This window comes from Grampus griseus (assembly GCF_964374135.1).
Source record: "Grampus griseus genome assembly, chromosome: 1".
Lineage (NCBI taxonomy): Eukaryota > Metazoa > Chordata > Mammalia > Artiodactyla > Delphinidae > Grampus > Grampus griseus.
Genome location: NC_139017.1, coordinates 71,505,680 through 71,521,992, shown reverse-complemented (window position 1 = coordinate 71,521,992; position 16,313 = coordinate 71,505,680). Strand labels below are relative to the sequence as shown.

General features: G+C 40.4%; 1 protein-coding gene across 7 annotated transcripts in view; it reads right to left on the bottom strand.

Moving 5' to 3' along the window:
* The window catches only part of GON4L (gon-4 like), an 89,051-nt gene that overhangs the window by 17,578 nt on the left and 55,160 nt on the right, over nucleotides 1-16,313 (bottom strand). For all 7 annotated transcript variants that reach the window (XM_082659476.1, XM_082659471.1, XM_082659473.1 and 4 more), the window contains 8 exons: nucleotides 13,985-14,025; nucleotides 13,282-13,385; nucleotides 10,794-10,992; nucleotides 10,184-10,270; nucleotides 8,880-9,051; nucleotides 7,258-7,402; nucleotides 5,992-6,142; nucleotides 81-197 (listed from right to left, as the gene is read on the bottom strand). In XM_082659476.1, the coding sequence (XP_082515602.1) occupies nucleotides 81-197; nucleotides 5,992-6,142; nucleotides 7,258-7,402; nucleotides 8,880-9,051; nucleotides 10,184-10,270; nucleotides 10,794-10,992; nucleotides 13,282-13,385; nucleotides 13,985-14,025 (1,016 nt within the window). The remainder of the gene's footprint in view (nucleotides 1-80; nucleotides 198-5,991; nucleotides 6,143-7,257; nucleotides 7,403-8,879; nucleotides 9,052-10,183; nucleotides 10,271-10,793; nucleotides 10,993-13,281; nucleotides 13,386-13,984; nucleotides 14,026-16,313) is intronic.

The following is a 16,313-nucleotide window of genomic DNA, read 5'->3' as shown; positions in this document are numbered from 1 at the left end:
GTGTAAAGTAGCCTTTGACATTTCTGCCGGGTTTCAAGTGACCTTCTACTTCTGACATACTTTGAGGAGGAGGGCTGTACCTTTAACCAGAATGGAAGCCGGTGTTCTTCCCTCTCTACAGGTGGCTTCCACTGATGTGGCTGGATCTCTTCACAGCACTTCATTAAGATGGGCAGCTGTCTGGTCTTCTTATAAAACTGAGCGTGAAGAAATTAAGCATGAGTCACATTCCTTCCAGAAGCACTGCCCTTTGTCAGGGTAGGGAGTATGGTGGGCAGCAGTTTGAGACAGACACACACATATCCATATACACGCAGCCATGAACAGCATATGCTGACTGCTTCTGCATTTCAAATTAAGCTAATCTCTAATTAATAAATATTTTATCATTACTCAATATCTTCTGATGTGCTCCATTCTGGTCACCAGGAAGGGAAAAGTTCAGGTCACAGAGAAAAGGAAGCACATGGTCAGTCATCTTATCTAAAATTTGCTCCTGCCCAGCAGCCGCAGTGAGAGTGCCTTATTAATCCTTATCCTGGCCCATGGAAGCTGCCTTTTAAGCAAATAATGGTGCAAAGGACATGAGAAGGGAAGGAAAGAAGAACAGCAAGACTGAGACTGTTCAGTTTTAAGAGTGAATGAAGAGGGGAATTGAACTTACACTGACAGTAAGCGCCAGGTACTGTGCTACAAGCTGAGCAAACAAATAAGGAAGTAATCCCTGCTCTCAAGGAGCTTACAGACCAGTGGGAGAGACAGTCAAGTAGAAACCAATAATGACACTCTGTGTAAGAAAGTATAAAGATGTGCACAAAAAATGACACACAACTCAAACATGAAAATGAAAGATCTTTCTGGAGCAGGTGCAACTACAGAAAAATCTTAAAGAAACAGAGTTTGCTAAATGAAGCAGGGGAGGGCAGAATATAACTCATTTTCAAAATCATGAATGTGTTTAAGGAACCACAAAGAGATCGGTCTGGCTACAACTAAAGGAATGCAAAGAGACTTCAGAAGACAAGTCAGAGGTAGGCAGGAGAGGCCTTCTGTGCCATGCCAGGCAGTCTCAACTCTACGCTGAAGGATTAGATAGAGGTGGCTATGGCAGCAATCTGAAGAATGGAATAAATGGAGCCAGAATTAGAGACACCAGTTATAAAACTACTGCATTAATGCAGGTGTAACTTAATTCAGGTGCCTGAACCAAGGCAGTAGGCAACAGAGTAGGAAATGGAGTAAGAAAACTGAGGACTTGGTGACAGACAGACAGACGGGAGTGATCAAGCAGAAGGAGTCGAGTATAACTCCTAGGTTTATGGACTGAGAAAATGGCTAGACAGTAATGTCATACACAAAGAACATACCCAAGCAGGGGTAAGTTGGACGGAGGGGAGTTAGCTGGTGGTGGTGGTGCCAGTGGCAACAACTGGAGGGTGCAGAGGGAGACACAGTTCAGTCTGAGGCATCAGTGAGGCATCTTAGCTAAGAATTCCTTTAAACAGGTGACTTCATTGAGCCGGAGCTCAGGAGAGAAACCCGGACCAAAGACACAGATTTGAAAATTATGAAGAGACAGACAACACCAAAAATCATCAATCTGGATGAGACCACACACTGCAAATTTACTGTGGAACACTGACATTTAAGGGTAGAGCAGGGGAAGAAGAGTTCACGAAAGAGCAGCCTGAGGTAAAAGTCCTAGTATCACAGGAGATAAGAGTACAGGAGTCTGAAGAAGGAATGTGTGAACTCCATTATCAAAGTATCAATGTAAATGCAAAGTTAAACAGGATAAGAGCAGAAAAGTATCCACTGGATAGCCAATCGGGAAATAATTCAAGATCTTTGTGGAGATAATATCCACACTCTCATAGGTTAAAGAGTTAAAAGGGGGGGGGGGACTTCCTTGGTGGCGCAGTGGTTGAGAAGCCCGTGTGCCACAACTACTGAGCCTGAGCTCTGGAGCCCGTGAGCCACAACTACTGAGCCCGCGTGCCTAGAGCCCCTGCTCCACAACAAAGACAAGCCACCACAATGAGAAGCACGCACACCACAAGGAAGAGAAGCACGCGCACCACAAGGAAGAGAAGCACACGCACCGCAAGAAAGAGTAGCCCCCGCTCGCCACAACGAACACCCAATGCAGCCATAAATAAATAAATAAATAAATAAATAAATAAACTTATTAAAAAACAAAAAGAGTTAAGGGGTAACTTACTGTTAAGACAGGCAGATTAAACACATCTATTTGGGTTTGTTCCCTCTTGAATCCCCATGAAAACAACAGAAAGGAAATTTTTAAAGGTAAAAGCCTAAAAGGAGAGACAAAATGAGAGGAAAAAGTAAAAGCAACAAAATTCTCGGGACTTCCCTGGTGGCGCAGTGGTTAGAAATCCGACTACCAGGCTTCCCTGGTGGCACAGTGATTAAGAATCCGCCTGCCAGTGCAGGGGACAGGGGTTCGAGCTCTGGTCCGGGAAGATCCCACATGCCGCAGAGTAACTAAGCCTGTGCACAACTACTGAGCCTGTGCTCTAGAGCCTGCGAGTCACAACTACTGAGCCCACACGCTTAGAGCCTGTGCTCCGCAACAAGAGAAGCCACCGCAATGAGAAGCCTGCGCACCACAACAAAGACCCAACTCAGCCAAAAATAAATAAATTAAATAAATAAATTTAAAAAAGAAAAGAAAGAAAGAAATCTGACCAGCAATGCAGGGGACACGGGTTCAAGCCCTGGTCCAGGAAGACCCCACATGCTGCAGAGCAACTAAGCCCGTGCGCCACAACTACTGAGCCTGCACTCTAGAGTCTGCCAGCCACAACTACTGAGCCTGCATGCCACAACTACTGAAGCCCACGCGCCTAGAGCCCATGCTCCGCAACAAGAGAAGCCACCGCAATGAGAAGCCTGTTCACCACAACAAAGAGCAGACCCCGCTCACTGCAACTAGAGAAAGCCCGCGTGCAGCAATGAAGACTCAGTGCAGCCAAAAATAAATAAATTTATTTAAAAAAAATTTTTTCTTCAAAGCTAAAAAGCAGATGGAGGAGTGGTAAGTCACATAGAAGAATGAAGAAAACCAAATCCCATGTGGAGAAAAGTTATGGGTCAACTAAATTTATGTCAAAGACTGGCAAAAGGATAAGACACCAGATACCTCCAGAAGTGGAGGAATTAAAAACAGGTCGAGATGAGGACAGGTTTTAAATCTTCTGAAGAGGCGGTTAGACCCCAAATCCCCTCTCTTGTTTGATGTAGCCCAGTGACAGCTTCTCCCCCTACCCTGGCAGAATTAAGCCAGGGTTGTGGAAAGGATGCTCTCTGAACTGAGGCTGTCAGGCATATGTGAGGGCAGGAGTACTATGCTGATCAAGTATAGAAGAGAAAACTCCAGCCTCCTTCCTCTCCTGCTTTCCCACATTCCCTCTGCCATTTGCTATTAAAGAATATTCAATGAACAACAATAAAAATAGCTATTAGACATCTTAAATATGAGAGAAAAAATAAAGAACTCAACTCAGCAGAACAGTTAGAAGAAAAAGCTGAAGTAATATCTCAGAAAGTACAACAAAAAGACACAGTGATGGGAAAAAAGAAGAAAGACAAGATGAGAAGATGAGCCTGAGAGGACTAGCATCTGACCACTGAGCACCATAGGAGAGAACAGACCAAAAGAAGGGAAGGAAACCATCAATATGTACATTTCAAGTACATTTCCCCATACTGGAACCTATGAGTTTCCAAAGTAAAGTTTATCAAGCACCTTGCATAATTAATGAAACTAGACACATACTGAGGCATATTGTCATGAAATTTCAAAACACTGGAGAAAAAGGAAAAATCCTACATACTGCCGGAGGGAGAGGAAAAACAACTGTTACATAAAGGTTCAAGAGTCAAAAGGGCATCAAATTTCTAAAGAGCCAGCACTAGAAACTAGAAGAAAATGGAGGCCTTAAAATGTTCTGATAAAAGTGATTTTCAACCTAGAATGTTAGACCCACTGAAGTGGGAGAATAGAGACATATTTCAAACTTTTGGTGTTGAATAATTATAGATTCATAGACAGGTCTCATGTACACTTGTTACATAGTAACAATAGTTACATATACAAACCAGGTATATAGTACAATAGCAAAACTAGGAAATTGCATTGGTCATGTCATGTCATGACAGACAATGAATACAAGTAGTTTAAACCTAAAAATTTGTTTCTCGAGCACTCTTCCTCAGAATACTACTAGGATGTGCTACACTAAAACAAGGCAAAAATGATGTGGGGTTCAGAAATAAAAGGGTCCAAAGCAAGTAAGAAGTGAAATGAATCCCCAGGATGATGGTGAAGAAAAAGCCAGAGAAGATGTTAGTGCAGCAAGCCAAGAGAGCAACATGGGTAGAGTGGAACAGCATCAGAGTGCTCTGGGAAGGATTTCTTCAGGGAGATGAAAATGATAGCAGGACACCTAAAATATTTGAACACACTGAAAAGAGATTTATAAAACTGAAGAAGACTTTAGTGTTGAACTGGTAATACATACATAATAAAACCAAGTCCCACTCATCCTCAAAAAATGCAATTATTAACACCAAGAGAAACAAAATGTCCAGCAGGAAAAGCAAAGTAATCATGATACACTACATAGCCCAGCTGTGAGAAGCTTCTAGTCGTGCTTATAACATAAACTCTAAAAACAATCTAAGTGGGCTTCCCTGGTGGTGCATTGGTTAAGAATCTGCCTGCCAATGCAGGGGACACGGGTTTGAGCCCTGGTCCAGGAAGATCTCAGATGCCACGGAGCAACTAAGCCCGTGCACCACAACTACTGAGCCTGCGCTCCAGAGCCTATGCTCTGCAACAAGAGAAGCCTCCGCGATGAGAAGCCACGCACCGCAATGAAGAGTAGTCCCCGCTCACTGCAACTAGAGACAGCCCACGCACTGCAACGAAGACCCAACACAGCCAAAAATAAATACATTTATAAAAAAATAAATAAATAAAAACAATCTAAGCAAAACTGTGATATAATTATAGTGAGTGGTGAGACTATAGGAGTGTGGAGAGAACTAAGTCTTCATCTTCCATGGTTTCAGTTTAACAGAGAAGGCCTAAATCCAAAAAATCAAGTGGAGACTTCCTGGTGGTCCAGTGGTTAAGAATCTGCCTTCCAACACAGGGATGTGGGTGCGATCCCTGATCGGGGAACTAAGATCCCACACGTCACAGGGCAACTAAGGCCACGCGCTCTAGAGCCTGTGAGCCACAACTAGAGAGCCTGCACGCTGCAACTACTAAGCCCGTGTGCCACAACTACTAAGCCCGTGCACTCTGAAGCCCGCACGCCACAACTAGAGAGAAGCCCACGTGCTGCAATGAAAGATCCCACGTGCCACAAATGAAGATCCCACATGCCACAACTAAGACCCAATGCAGCCAAATAAAGAAATATTAAAAAAAAAAATCAAGTGGTAGCAATTATAAGCATGCTACCTAGATATGGAGGTAAATGTACCATCACCCACAAAAACCTTGCTTAGCAGGAAACAGGGAGAAAAACTACTGTCTTTCATGACAAGTCTCATAGAACTATTTGATTCTTTAAAGTATACTTTATAACTTTGATATAAGTATCTAAATATAAAGAGTTAAGGAGAAGGATATAAGTGGACTGTGGCCTACCCTTTGAAGAAGGTTAGCGTGGGAAAAAAAGAGAGAAAATGAATAGCTAGAGGAAAACAGATTCGAGAAGTATTTTAAAATTTGAACAATTTTATTTTTAGGAGAAATATCTATAACAGAGGAAGAAGATGACACTCCAGAGGAAAATAATGAATCACTGTTCCTGGAAAGGAAAGAGGGCAATTAACCTAGTGTGCAGGTGGGAGGAACTAGCCTTAAATAAAAGGCTATTCATTGAGACTAAGCAAAAGAAAAGGAATGGCTGCACTCAGGCGAGGTCTCCAGTAGAGCATGCAGGGAGCACTTACTTTAATGATGTTGTCAGGAGCTCTGTTCATGTTGAGGTTCTTGATTCTCACTGTCAGCTGGTGGGCAGTCTTGCAAGTGAGAAGGTACTTGCTGATTAGAGGCTTAGGAAACTCGGTCCCTTCAAAGTGCTTCAGTCCTAAAGCTAACAAACTGAGAAAGGGGCAGTGACACTCAATCTCACCTGACAGTCCATCCCGCTGAAAAGCCCCCCAGATGAACTCCACATTCTATAACCCACTTTTTCCACGTCTAATTCTCGTACAACTTAATGGCAATTCAATAGAAAATTTCAGATATTTACTGAGTGCTAAGAAGTACTACGTGAATAAGACTCAATGAGGAGTTCCCAATCAAGTGAGAAGAGGAAAAACCAGGCATAAATCACTAATAAATGTCAGATCATGACACACTTTATACTAATAACACAAATGAAATTTGAAGGAAGAAGAATGGCTCTAACAAAACTAATATAAAATGAATATTGGGCACCATGTTAGACATATTAAACAGCACCAACACTACCTCCCAACATAACATATTCAATTACAGTTACCTATGTACATATTTGCTGATGGCAGTGGGGAAATACAAATCAAGAGCCATAAAAGTGTTCATAACCTTTATCGAATAATCTCACTCTTGAGAATTTACCCAAAGAGATAAACTGGAAAGATTTTCAAAAGCTCTATGCGCAAAGATCCTTGGTGAAGCCTCACTCAGAACAGCTAAACAAGGGGCGGGGGGGGGGGGCGGGGGGGGGCAGGAGTGGCAAATAAAAGGACTATCATAGGGCCATTAATATTGCCTTAAAAGACAATATACAGAAACAAAAATAAGACAATGTTACAGCATGGAATCTGACAGAAAAAACAATTTCAAGAAGATGTTAAGTTAAAAATAGCAAAACAAAATTACACTTATATTGCCAATAATTATATAAGAAATGCAAAAAGAAAAATCATTGTCTTGGGGTGGTTAGGATAATGGATAAAAAAATTGTTTTCCTTTGAAAATTTTCCTCTAACAGTATTACAAGGCAAGTTTTTACAATAAATAAAAGACAAAAAAACAACTTAAAATGTTTCAAAAATGTGTATTTCATTCCCTAAAAAAAGCAGTATTTGGCACTGCTGGAACAAGCACATACTACAGAACTGCGCCCATCTACACTGCTTTTCTTTTTGTCTTTTGTGTCCGTTCTTTATCATACAGGTCTTCTCCTTGGGATATTTTGTGCTCTTGTTCACCTCACAGTAAACCCTTACTTGTCCTCCGCCTTGGTGAAGAAAATCTTATCCTGGGGATTCTTTGCCTTCAGAGAACACACTGGAAGTAGCTCTGGATACATGAAAACCTTGCTAGTGGCTAGGATCCAAGCCACTTGCTTTGGCAAACAGGGAAATTCATAGGCTGTAAGAAAAAAATTCCTGATAAATGAAATTCTAGAACAAAAGCCGGCTTCACAAAAGCTTCTGAATGCATTTTTGCATTTAGATAGAGCCACCCCTACCTAACGTGATGCCCTTCCACCCACATACCCCCCTCCCAAAAGTTTCCACAATCTTTCTCAGCCTAACATATACCTAAAAGGAGTCCCATTCAATGCTATTAAAAGTTGATTCTCTTTTTCTTTCCTGTGTGGAATACTTAACACACTAAGTAACATAAGCACTTATAAAGTACCTAGTAATACCTGGCAGATAGTGTATGCTCAAAAAATTTTTACCTCCTTCCCCCTTTAAATCCTTGAAAGATAAGTGACCTTCAACAATGCTTTCTTTCTTCCAGGATAAGATTCCAACTTCTTTAATCTCCCTCACAAATCTGGTATTCCAAATTTTATTTTATTTGATTCTTACTTAACTTTCATTAAGTTCTCCCAGATTCCTCCTGAGGTTGGGAACAAAAAAACCATAAAGAGAATGAGACAATTCAGTCTCATTCATTTCTGTCTTGCTGTCTAAGCCTCTCAATTCCAGGCACTTCTGCCTTTCCAGAGATAAGCACCACTGTACAGCCATATTTCTCCTTCCATAAATGTTATTTTTATATCCCCAGAAGAAAAACACAGGACACTATATGTATAAGTTATAACTGTAGTCTGGTGTTAAATTAAGTTTTCATTACCAACATATAACTAATAAAGTAGTTTGAGATCAGTGTCTATGACATAATGCACTTAAATTCAACTATATTCAATTTAACTATAAGAGTCAGGGATTTAAAATCAAATCCAAAGACAAACCCAAATCCACAGCAAAACACAACTAATTTGCTAAACTAGGAACAAATCAGAAGCAAATATTTAGTTTAAGGGAACAGCAAATATTTTCTCAAAAAATACTAAACCAATGCAAAGTAGAAACCAAACCTGCAAATTTCTTTAAAATATTGAACATGGTAAATGTACAACATCTCTAATTTTTTCCTAACTCCCATATCAATGTTTCACTCAAAATGGAGATATCACTAATAATCATTATGGGAAATAAAATGATCTTAATGAAGAAGTGAGTAGAAACCTAAACACAACCCAACTTTACCACTTGACTTCCAACTTTATCAGATACCAGTTTGTCTTGATCTGACTCCTAATACTTACCCTCATATCTACTTAAGTCCAATTATTAGCAGGAGTCCCACATCTCTACCCCCCACAACCCTGCCCTGTCCACTGCCTCCATCCCTTACTTAAGCCCAAGTATTATCACCTAATTCTAGAACTTAGATAATGAGCACAAAGGGAGGATAAAAGAGAGAAGGAAGAAATTACAAACACCCTGTCTCCTCTACCCCTAGGAAATTATCCCTAGGAAATTATCTATGGGATAAGACTCCCACCTCTCACTGCAAGTAAAAACTTAAAGCGGACACATCTGTCCCCTACCAGTCTTCTTGACAGTTTTACGAGGACTCCAGTCAACGCTGACATGTGTGTTGAAGTCTTCAATGAGCTGCACAGCTCCCATCAGGTTACAGGGTTGGAACAAGGTCTGAAACTTGGGGTTGAACTGATGATGAAGGGCGATGGAGCTTTGAGCAAAGGTTCCCAGCTCTTTCTGGGAAAACAGGACACAAAGGAGATCTAAGTTCCAGAAAATTAGTACCAGTAGCCCTTAGCCTCTAAGTGAAAAACTGTCCTTCCTACAATAGTATAAAAACAGGTAAAAATCATTATAAAGTCTTCCATAATTAACATTTTGCCATTAAGACTGTTCTTTTGCCGAGTCCTCAGATATTTGGGGATTTGTGATACACTAATTTGCTCTTGTTTTATTCTCAGTCTGAGTGTTCCTCAGCCTTTTGGATGCATGGTCTAGCTCCCCAGCTAGAATTAAAATTCTCAAGAGTGAGAGCCATTACTTAATAAAAAAATAAAAACTTTAAATGTCTTCATTGGTTTCTCTGAAGAACAAAGTATTTCTCATGATCCTCTGAACACAATAAGAGGGAAAATAACACTCTGCTGACTATCGAAGGAAGCTCAGACTACTAGCCAACTCAAACTCCAAAGAGACTTACCCAAGAGGCAAAGAATATCCTCATTACCTACCCCAAAGTTCAGGAGCAATTTTTATAGGATTTTAACACATTACTGACAGGTGGATTTTTGCAGAAACTAACGCCTGTGGCTATAATACGTCTCTGGTCAAAAATGTGTTAAAATTTGAATTTTTTTCTTTTTGGCTACGCCCTACAGCTTGCAGGATCTTAGTTCCCCGACCAGAAATTGAATCTGGGCCCCGGAAGTGAAAGTGCCGAGTCCTAACCGCTGGACCTCCAGGGAAATTCCCAAAATTTGAAATTAAAAGCCCTTCCTCCAAAATATTTCATAATGCCACGAGCAAAATTAATTTTATACATAAAACACTGATATTGAGCCTAATAAATAATGAATTCAATAAAAAGAAGAGAAGTACCAAAAGCCCAAGATGAGTGGATCTAAAGGTAAGAGAACCCAATAAAAAGGTAAGAGGAATAGTCTTAAGAAACTGAATACTCTCTCTGTCCTTTAATGGGAACCAGTAACTTATGTTTTATCAGCAAGCACGTGAAGCCATACGAACAGCTACCAAAACATGCAGGAGAGAAGAATAAATGTAGCTTATGATGAGTTAACATTTATGAGAAATGACTTCCAAACTAACTGCATACACAATTCTTTAGAGTTAGGGATATCTGAAACCTTACAAGAAATATCCTGGTGGTACTGGCCTCCGAACTGAGACTGGGGTTGGAGGTGGCGAGAAGGTGAATTTGCGTCAAGAGCTGCACATGCTGGGGAGGGAAAGAAAATAATATAGTGACATGTTATGATGTTGTCATTTCAGGAACCCAGAAGACTTTACCAAGATGTTAGTGACTTTAGCATATATGTTTGGCTTTCTAGAGAGACTATGAGAACAACATAGTATCTTGGTATGAAATTTTTTCTCAAATATGTTCCACTTGAGCAAAATGACAGAACCAGAGGAAGTTTAACCTCAAGCCAGAGGGACTAAGATTAGAAAGAAGAAAAAACTACTCTGGCAATAAGGCTGTTAAATTCAGAAGGGATTACTAAAGATTCTTTGAAATCTATCATGCTGAATACTATCAGGGTCCTTACATGCATTCTTACCTGAGACATGAACATGATGACATTTCAAGGTCCTAACTGATGTGAAGATCCTGCGGTCCTGTGGTTTCAGTGGTTATCAAGACACCTATTTCCGACTTTTCCAAAGCTGCTAATTTAATGTTTGGCTTCGAGCCAGGCCATGGGATGGTCCAATATTAACATTACCAAGAAGAGTCTTACCTGCTGCATCTGCTGCTGGAGTCTCCTCCTCTGTGCTGGGTCTAGAATCAGAGTCTGATGAACTTTCTCACTCTGGGGCTTAACCCTCTCTACCTCCTGCTGCTGTTTGGCTGAAGATTTCCTCATCTTCAGCTGTTCAAGTAGCTCCTTCACTGTGCGATGCTGCTCATTTAGCAAGTTGGCCAGTGGTTCCTCAAACCTATCCTCAACAGGGAGATGATTGGATTTGAATATTTCCCTGGGTCCACAACACACCCAGTTCCTTCTAATGGTGGGCTAAGCAAGTCTGAACAACTTCCATCTACTGCTAATCCCCAAATCTCACTTTAGCCGATAGGCAAACTCCTATCCTACCCAAATCTCCTCCCAAAGTTGTTAGCATAGATTCAAATAAGATGGTTCTGAATCGCCCCCCACCCATTCTTCTACATCAGTCTTCTAAGTAATATCGTAATGAAGGGGAAATTAAACAAAAATCTAAGAGTAGGGAAGTGTCTGGATAACAAAGCAGCCAAGGAGCTAATGGGAACCCATCATTTTTCATCACACTGACAGCCAAATTAATCTCAGACTTGTTCTTAATGGTGACACAGAATCTTCTCCAAGTTTTCTAACACTACCCTCCTACCCCTACCTCCTGAGAGAGAGAGACTGTGTCTGGGGCTGAAGTAAGAATCCAAATACCTAGCATGCTAGTTCTGAGGTAGAGGCAGAACAAGACACTCAAGTGATTAAGCAAGAGCTGATACTCTGTGCAATCAGGACAAGACCTGCTCAAGTAGCTATGACTAGCAGGTTATCATAATTCAAGAAATCCTCCAGAATTTAGCAATAGTTAAATGATAACAATCTTTATCCCCAGAGGCTGTTGAAAAAAGTTGTTTCCTTTTACAGTATTTACTGTGAGTATGGGCTGACACAGGGTGAAAACCTAAAGACACAGGCCTGTCCTCTGTACAATTTTACTGAGAATTGAAATCTCTTGATTATCTGCATTACTAGCAGAGGAACAGAAGAACAGAAACATGAAAAATGTAGATAATGCAAAAAAAAAAAAGCCTGCACCTGATTTTAATAAGTATTACCTGGATGGGTAATTGATACGGGGAACACAGGTAACTCACTTTCCCTGTGATATTTTACTTAATCAAAGATTAAGCTAGGTTTGCATTTCTAGCTGAAAGAAAAGCAGCAGCAGCCCATGCAGATCAACTGAATACCGAAAGGTAACTGAATTGGAATAAGGATTTTTAAGTAGTTACATAATGACCAAATTTTAAAAATTCATACACAGAGTTGACTAGTGGAACTGAAATATGTTTACAGATCAAATCCCATGATAGTAAGTTCCCAGGTTCTACTCTGCTACACTAGAATTTTTTTCTATGAAATATGGTGTGAAATAAGTGGGTCGAATACAGACTCTAAGAAATTTTGAAATTTGTTCTCAAAAAAAAAAAAGGTAAATATGTGAGGTGATAGAAGTGTTAATTAACTTGATGGGGGGAATCCTTTTACAAAGCATACGCTTATCAAATCATCAAGCTGTACACTTTCAGTATCTTACAACCTTATTTGTCAATTATACCTCAACGAAGCTGAAAAAAAAAAGGAACTCCTGAGATTTCTGTTGTGGTTATATTATGGTATTTATTGTAATGGAGTATGACTGATATTTCTGACTTTTACACAATGATTAGTATACCTTGTCTTTTTCACTAAATTTCCAAGTTCCCTGAAGGTCTAGCTTTCAGGTGGATCCAAAGCTCTCTAGTTAGGTAATGCTGTTAAGTTAAAACACAGGACTAATTAGAGACTATGTGTCTTTCAGTTTTGCTTTGTTCCATGCATGGCACAAACCATACCCTGACATCCAGCCAGTCACCTAACGACAGTATGCTGCTACTCAGAATGGATAGCAATAAAGTACGGATAAACTATGCAAACTCATCACAAAAGTGGGGGGAAAAATTTAAAGCCTCTACTCTCTGGGTGGGACAATGGAAGTGCTAATTTAAGTGAAGAGGGCAGTACACACATTTCAGACTCCAGGGCATTACTTCAGGTGCTTTATGGTTTGCTCAATTAATGCCTTGGTGACTAACAAGGTTCATTAACATTTACTAGATGTTAACGACAAATAGAAAAACAAAAGGGACATACTGGATATTACAATTTGGGATAGTTTCTGTGGCTGGCCGCATAGAGTCCTACACACCTCTCCAGCACCACTCACCTGGAGAAGCTGCTATGGATGCCAGCTACTACTTTTTCTCCCTTCCCAAACAGGTACAGCTTGGTCTATAGCTGCACTGCCCCATAAGGAGACTTATTCACTTGACACCTAACACCCACAAGGGACTCTGCATCCTAATATCAGTAACAGCAGGTAGTCAGGGATGGGAAATTGTTAGCTAAAATTTCTCCAAACCTTTTCAGACGTACACTTTTCCTCCATTCTAAGTCTCAAGGTCTTTGGTTAGCCTACCGTAGGGCTTGAGGGGTGTTAAAGTTGGGCCGAGGCTCAGCCACACATTCCTCCTCCTCTGGGCCATCATCTTCCATGTTGGAGAACCCCATCTCATCTTGAAACTGAGGGCAAAGGAAAAGAAGGATTTTCCTGGGGAATGGGCACGCAAAGGTCACTCTAGCAGTGAGAAGGGAAAGCAAAGACTAGTTTACAGGACTTTAATAACGCTGGCGCACAGAAAGAGCTTGCATTAACAACCTTTCTCACTTCTGGGCTCGCACAATCCTGCACATGGGGTAGCTATTATGCCAGGAAAAAAGTTTCTCAATCAGGCAACTTGTAATGGTAAACACAGAGCATGGATAACTTGAAATGATCAGAATATCTTTAAAGAAATAAATTTATGAGAAAGGTAACTATTCGGGCTCAGAATAATCTAAAATTAGTTTGCAATCTTTGAGGATGCAACATGTGATAGTGAAGAGTCCATCCAAAAGCCTGCAAGGAAAACTTTATTAAGAATAACCTACATATGGATAATCAAAGTTTATTACTTAGCAAAAATCTCCTGTCACTATATTCTCTCCTGGGTGGACTGAAAGGGGAATGGGCTTGGTTCACACCACCCTTCTGGAGAGAGAGGCCCTGAAACCAAAGGACAGAGCTTGCTGGAGAATCCACTTTTACTATTCTGAGTTCTCATTCGAAGATCATTACTCACAGTTTCAAACAGCTCTTCCATCAGTTCATTCACTTCCTTTTCTGCAAAAAAGTCAAACGGTATGCTGTTGGCACTTGTTTGTTTCATTTTGCCACAGGGGGATTTCCAAGAAAATTCAATGAAAGTTGTTTTCAGCAAGGCTTTTAACAAAATCCTCATATCTATCCATCATTGACTCATTCATTTAAAAACATTTATTGAACACCAACTATATGCCTTAATCCCTAGTTCTAGATGCTTAGATACATGACAGGACTTTACTCTCATGAAGCTTAAATTCTAATGGGAAAACACACAAAAACGTAAGCTAGATGATTTTATAATGAGATAAATGCAGAGTTTGTTGGCCCATCCTACTGAATGGAGTCAAGAGAGAAGTCTCCAGCAGTGTGTCATAGGACCCTACCTTTGGACCTGAACTATTCAGCAATCCCATCAACAACCTAAAACACCCAGAAAACACACTTACCAGACCTGTAAACGATATAAAGCTGAAAGGGATTGCCAGACCAACTGATGACAGATTCAAAATTCTAGGTTTTCTCAAATTAACTGGATGAAACATAATGGGGATAAATTTAAAGTCTTACATTTAGGATTTTCAAAAATCAGTTTCTTAAGTGCACAAAAAGGTAACATGGCTCAGAAACAATTAATCTGAAAAAGATCTCAATGTTTTGGTTGACCTTAAGTTCAATATGACACAGTAGCTCCAAAACAGTGCTCACAACCAAGAAGGCAAGCATATCACTGAATCAGAGCAGTCTCAGGCTCTATCTAGAGGACTGTGATCATTTCTGTAAAAGCCCTTCTTAAGAGGGCATTAAAAAGCTAAAATCCAAATGTTAGTGAGGATGTGGAGCAACTAGAACTGTAAAAAGAATGTAAAGTGGAAAGCCACTTTGGAAAAAGGTTTGGCAATTTCTCAGAAAACTAAGTATACAGCTACCTTATGACCACTGATTCTTCCCCTAAATAGCTGACCCAAGGGAAATGAAACATTTGTCCATAAAACCTTGCACAAGAAAGTTCAGAGCTATCTTTATTCAAGATAGCCAGAAATTAGAAAGAACCCAGGTGTCCATCAACACCTGCGGATTGATGAAAAATAAACAAATTGGTATATTTATACACTGGAATCCTACTCAGCAATAAAAGGGAAGAAATTAATGATACAAGCAATGTGCATGAATCTCAAAAACTTTATGCTAAGTGAAAGAAGCTGTATACAACAGAACATATACTATATGATTCCATTCACATGAAGTTTTAAAAGAGGCAAATCTAATCTGTGATAGAAGAAAAGGGAACAGCGGTCGCACCTGGGAGGATGGTGTGGGGACTGACTTGGAAGGGGCAAGTGGGTACTTTCTGGGGTGACAAATCTCTATCTTGCTAGGGGTTTGAGTTATACAACAAGAGGAGGCACATCGAACCTCACTGAATGGTACACTTAAGATTTCTGTACTACAATGTGTATAAATTTACCTAAAAAGAAAAACTGTAAACAAATACTGAGTTCTAATTCATGATATGCATGCTGAAATGTTTAGATATCTACAACTCACTATGAAATGCTTCAAAAAAAATGGATTCATAGATGGATAGGTGCATGACTAAGCAAATATATGAAAAGTTAACTATAGAAGATAGGTAGTGGGTATACGGGTGTCCACTGTACAATTCTTTCAACTTTTCTATATGTTCAAAAAGTTTCATAATAAAATGTCATGGGGGAGAATTTTCTTAAAAATAAAGGCTAGAATCCAGAGGAGGGTAATTTGGGGGTTGAAATGTGGAAAGCCTGGCATTTAGAGAACTGAAAAAACTCGGTATGTTTAGCATAATAAAGAAAAAATGTAGAAAAAGAAACATACTATGCACACTTAGGAGTAAATTACATTTTACGGCAACAAAGGACAAACAGAGAAATATAAAAGACAGATTCAGGTTCAATAAGGAAAATGCTGGGGCTTCCCTGGTGGCGCAGTGGTTAAGAATCTGCCTACCAATGCAGGGGACACAGGTATGAGCCCTGGCCCGGGAAGATACCACGTGCCGGGGAGCAACTAAGCCCATGCGCCACAACTACTGAGCCTGTGCTCTGGAGCTTGCGTGCCACAGCTACTGAGCCCACGTGCCATAACCACTGAAGCCCGTGTGCCTAGAGCCCATGCTCCGCAACAAGAGAAGCCACTGCAATGAGAAGCCCGCGCACCACAACGAAGAGCAGCCCCCGCTCGCTGCAACCAGAGAAAAGCCTTCGCGCAGCAACAAAGACCCAACGCAGCCAAAAAATAAAAATAAATTTTAAAAAAAATTAATAAGG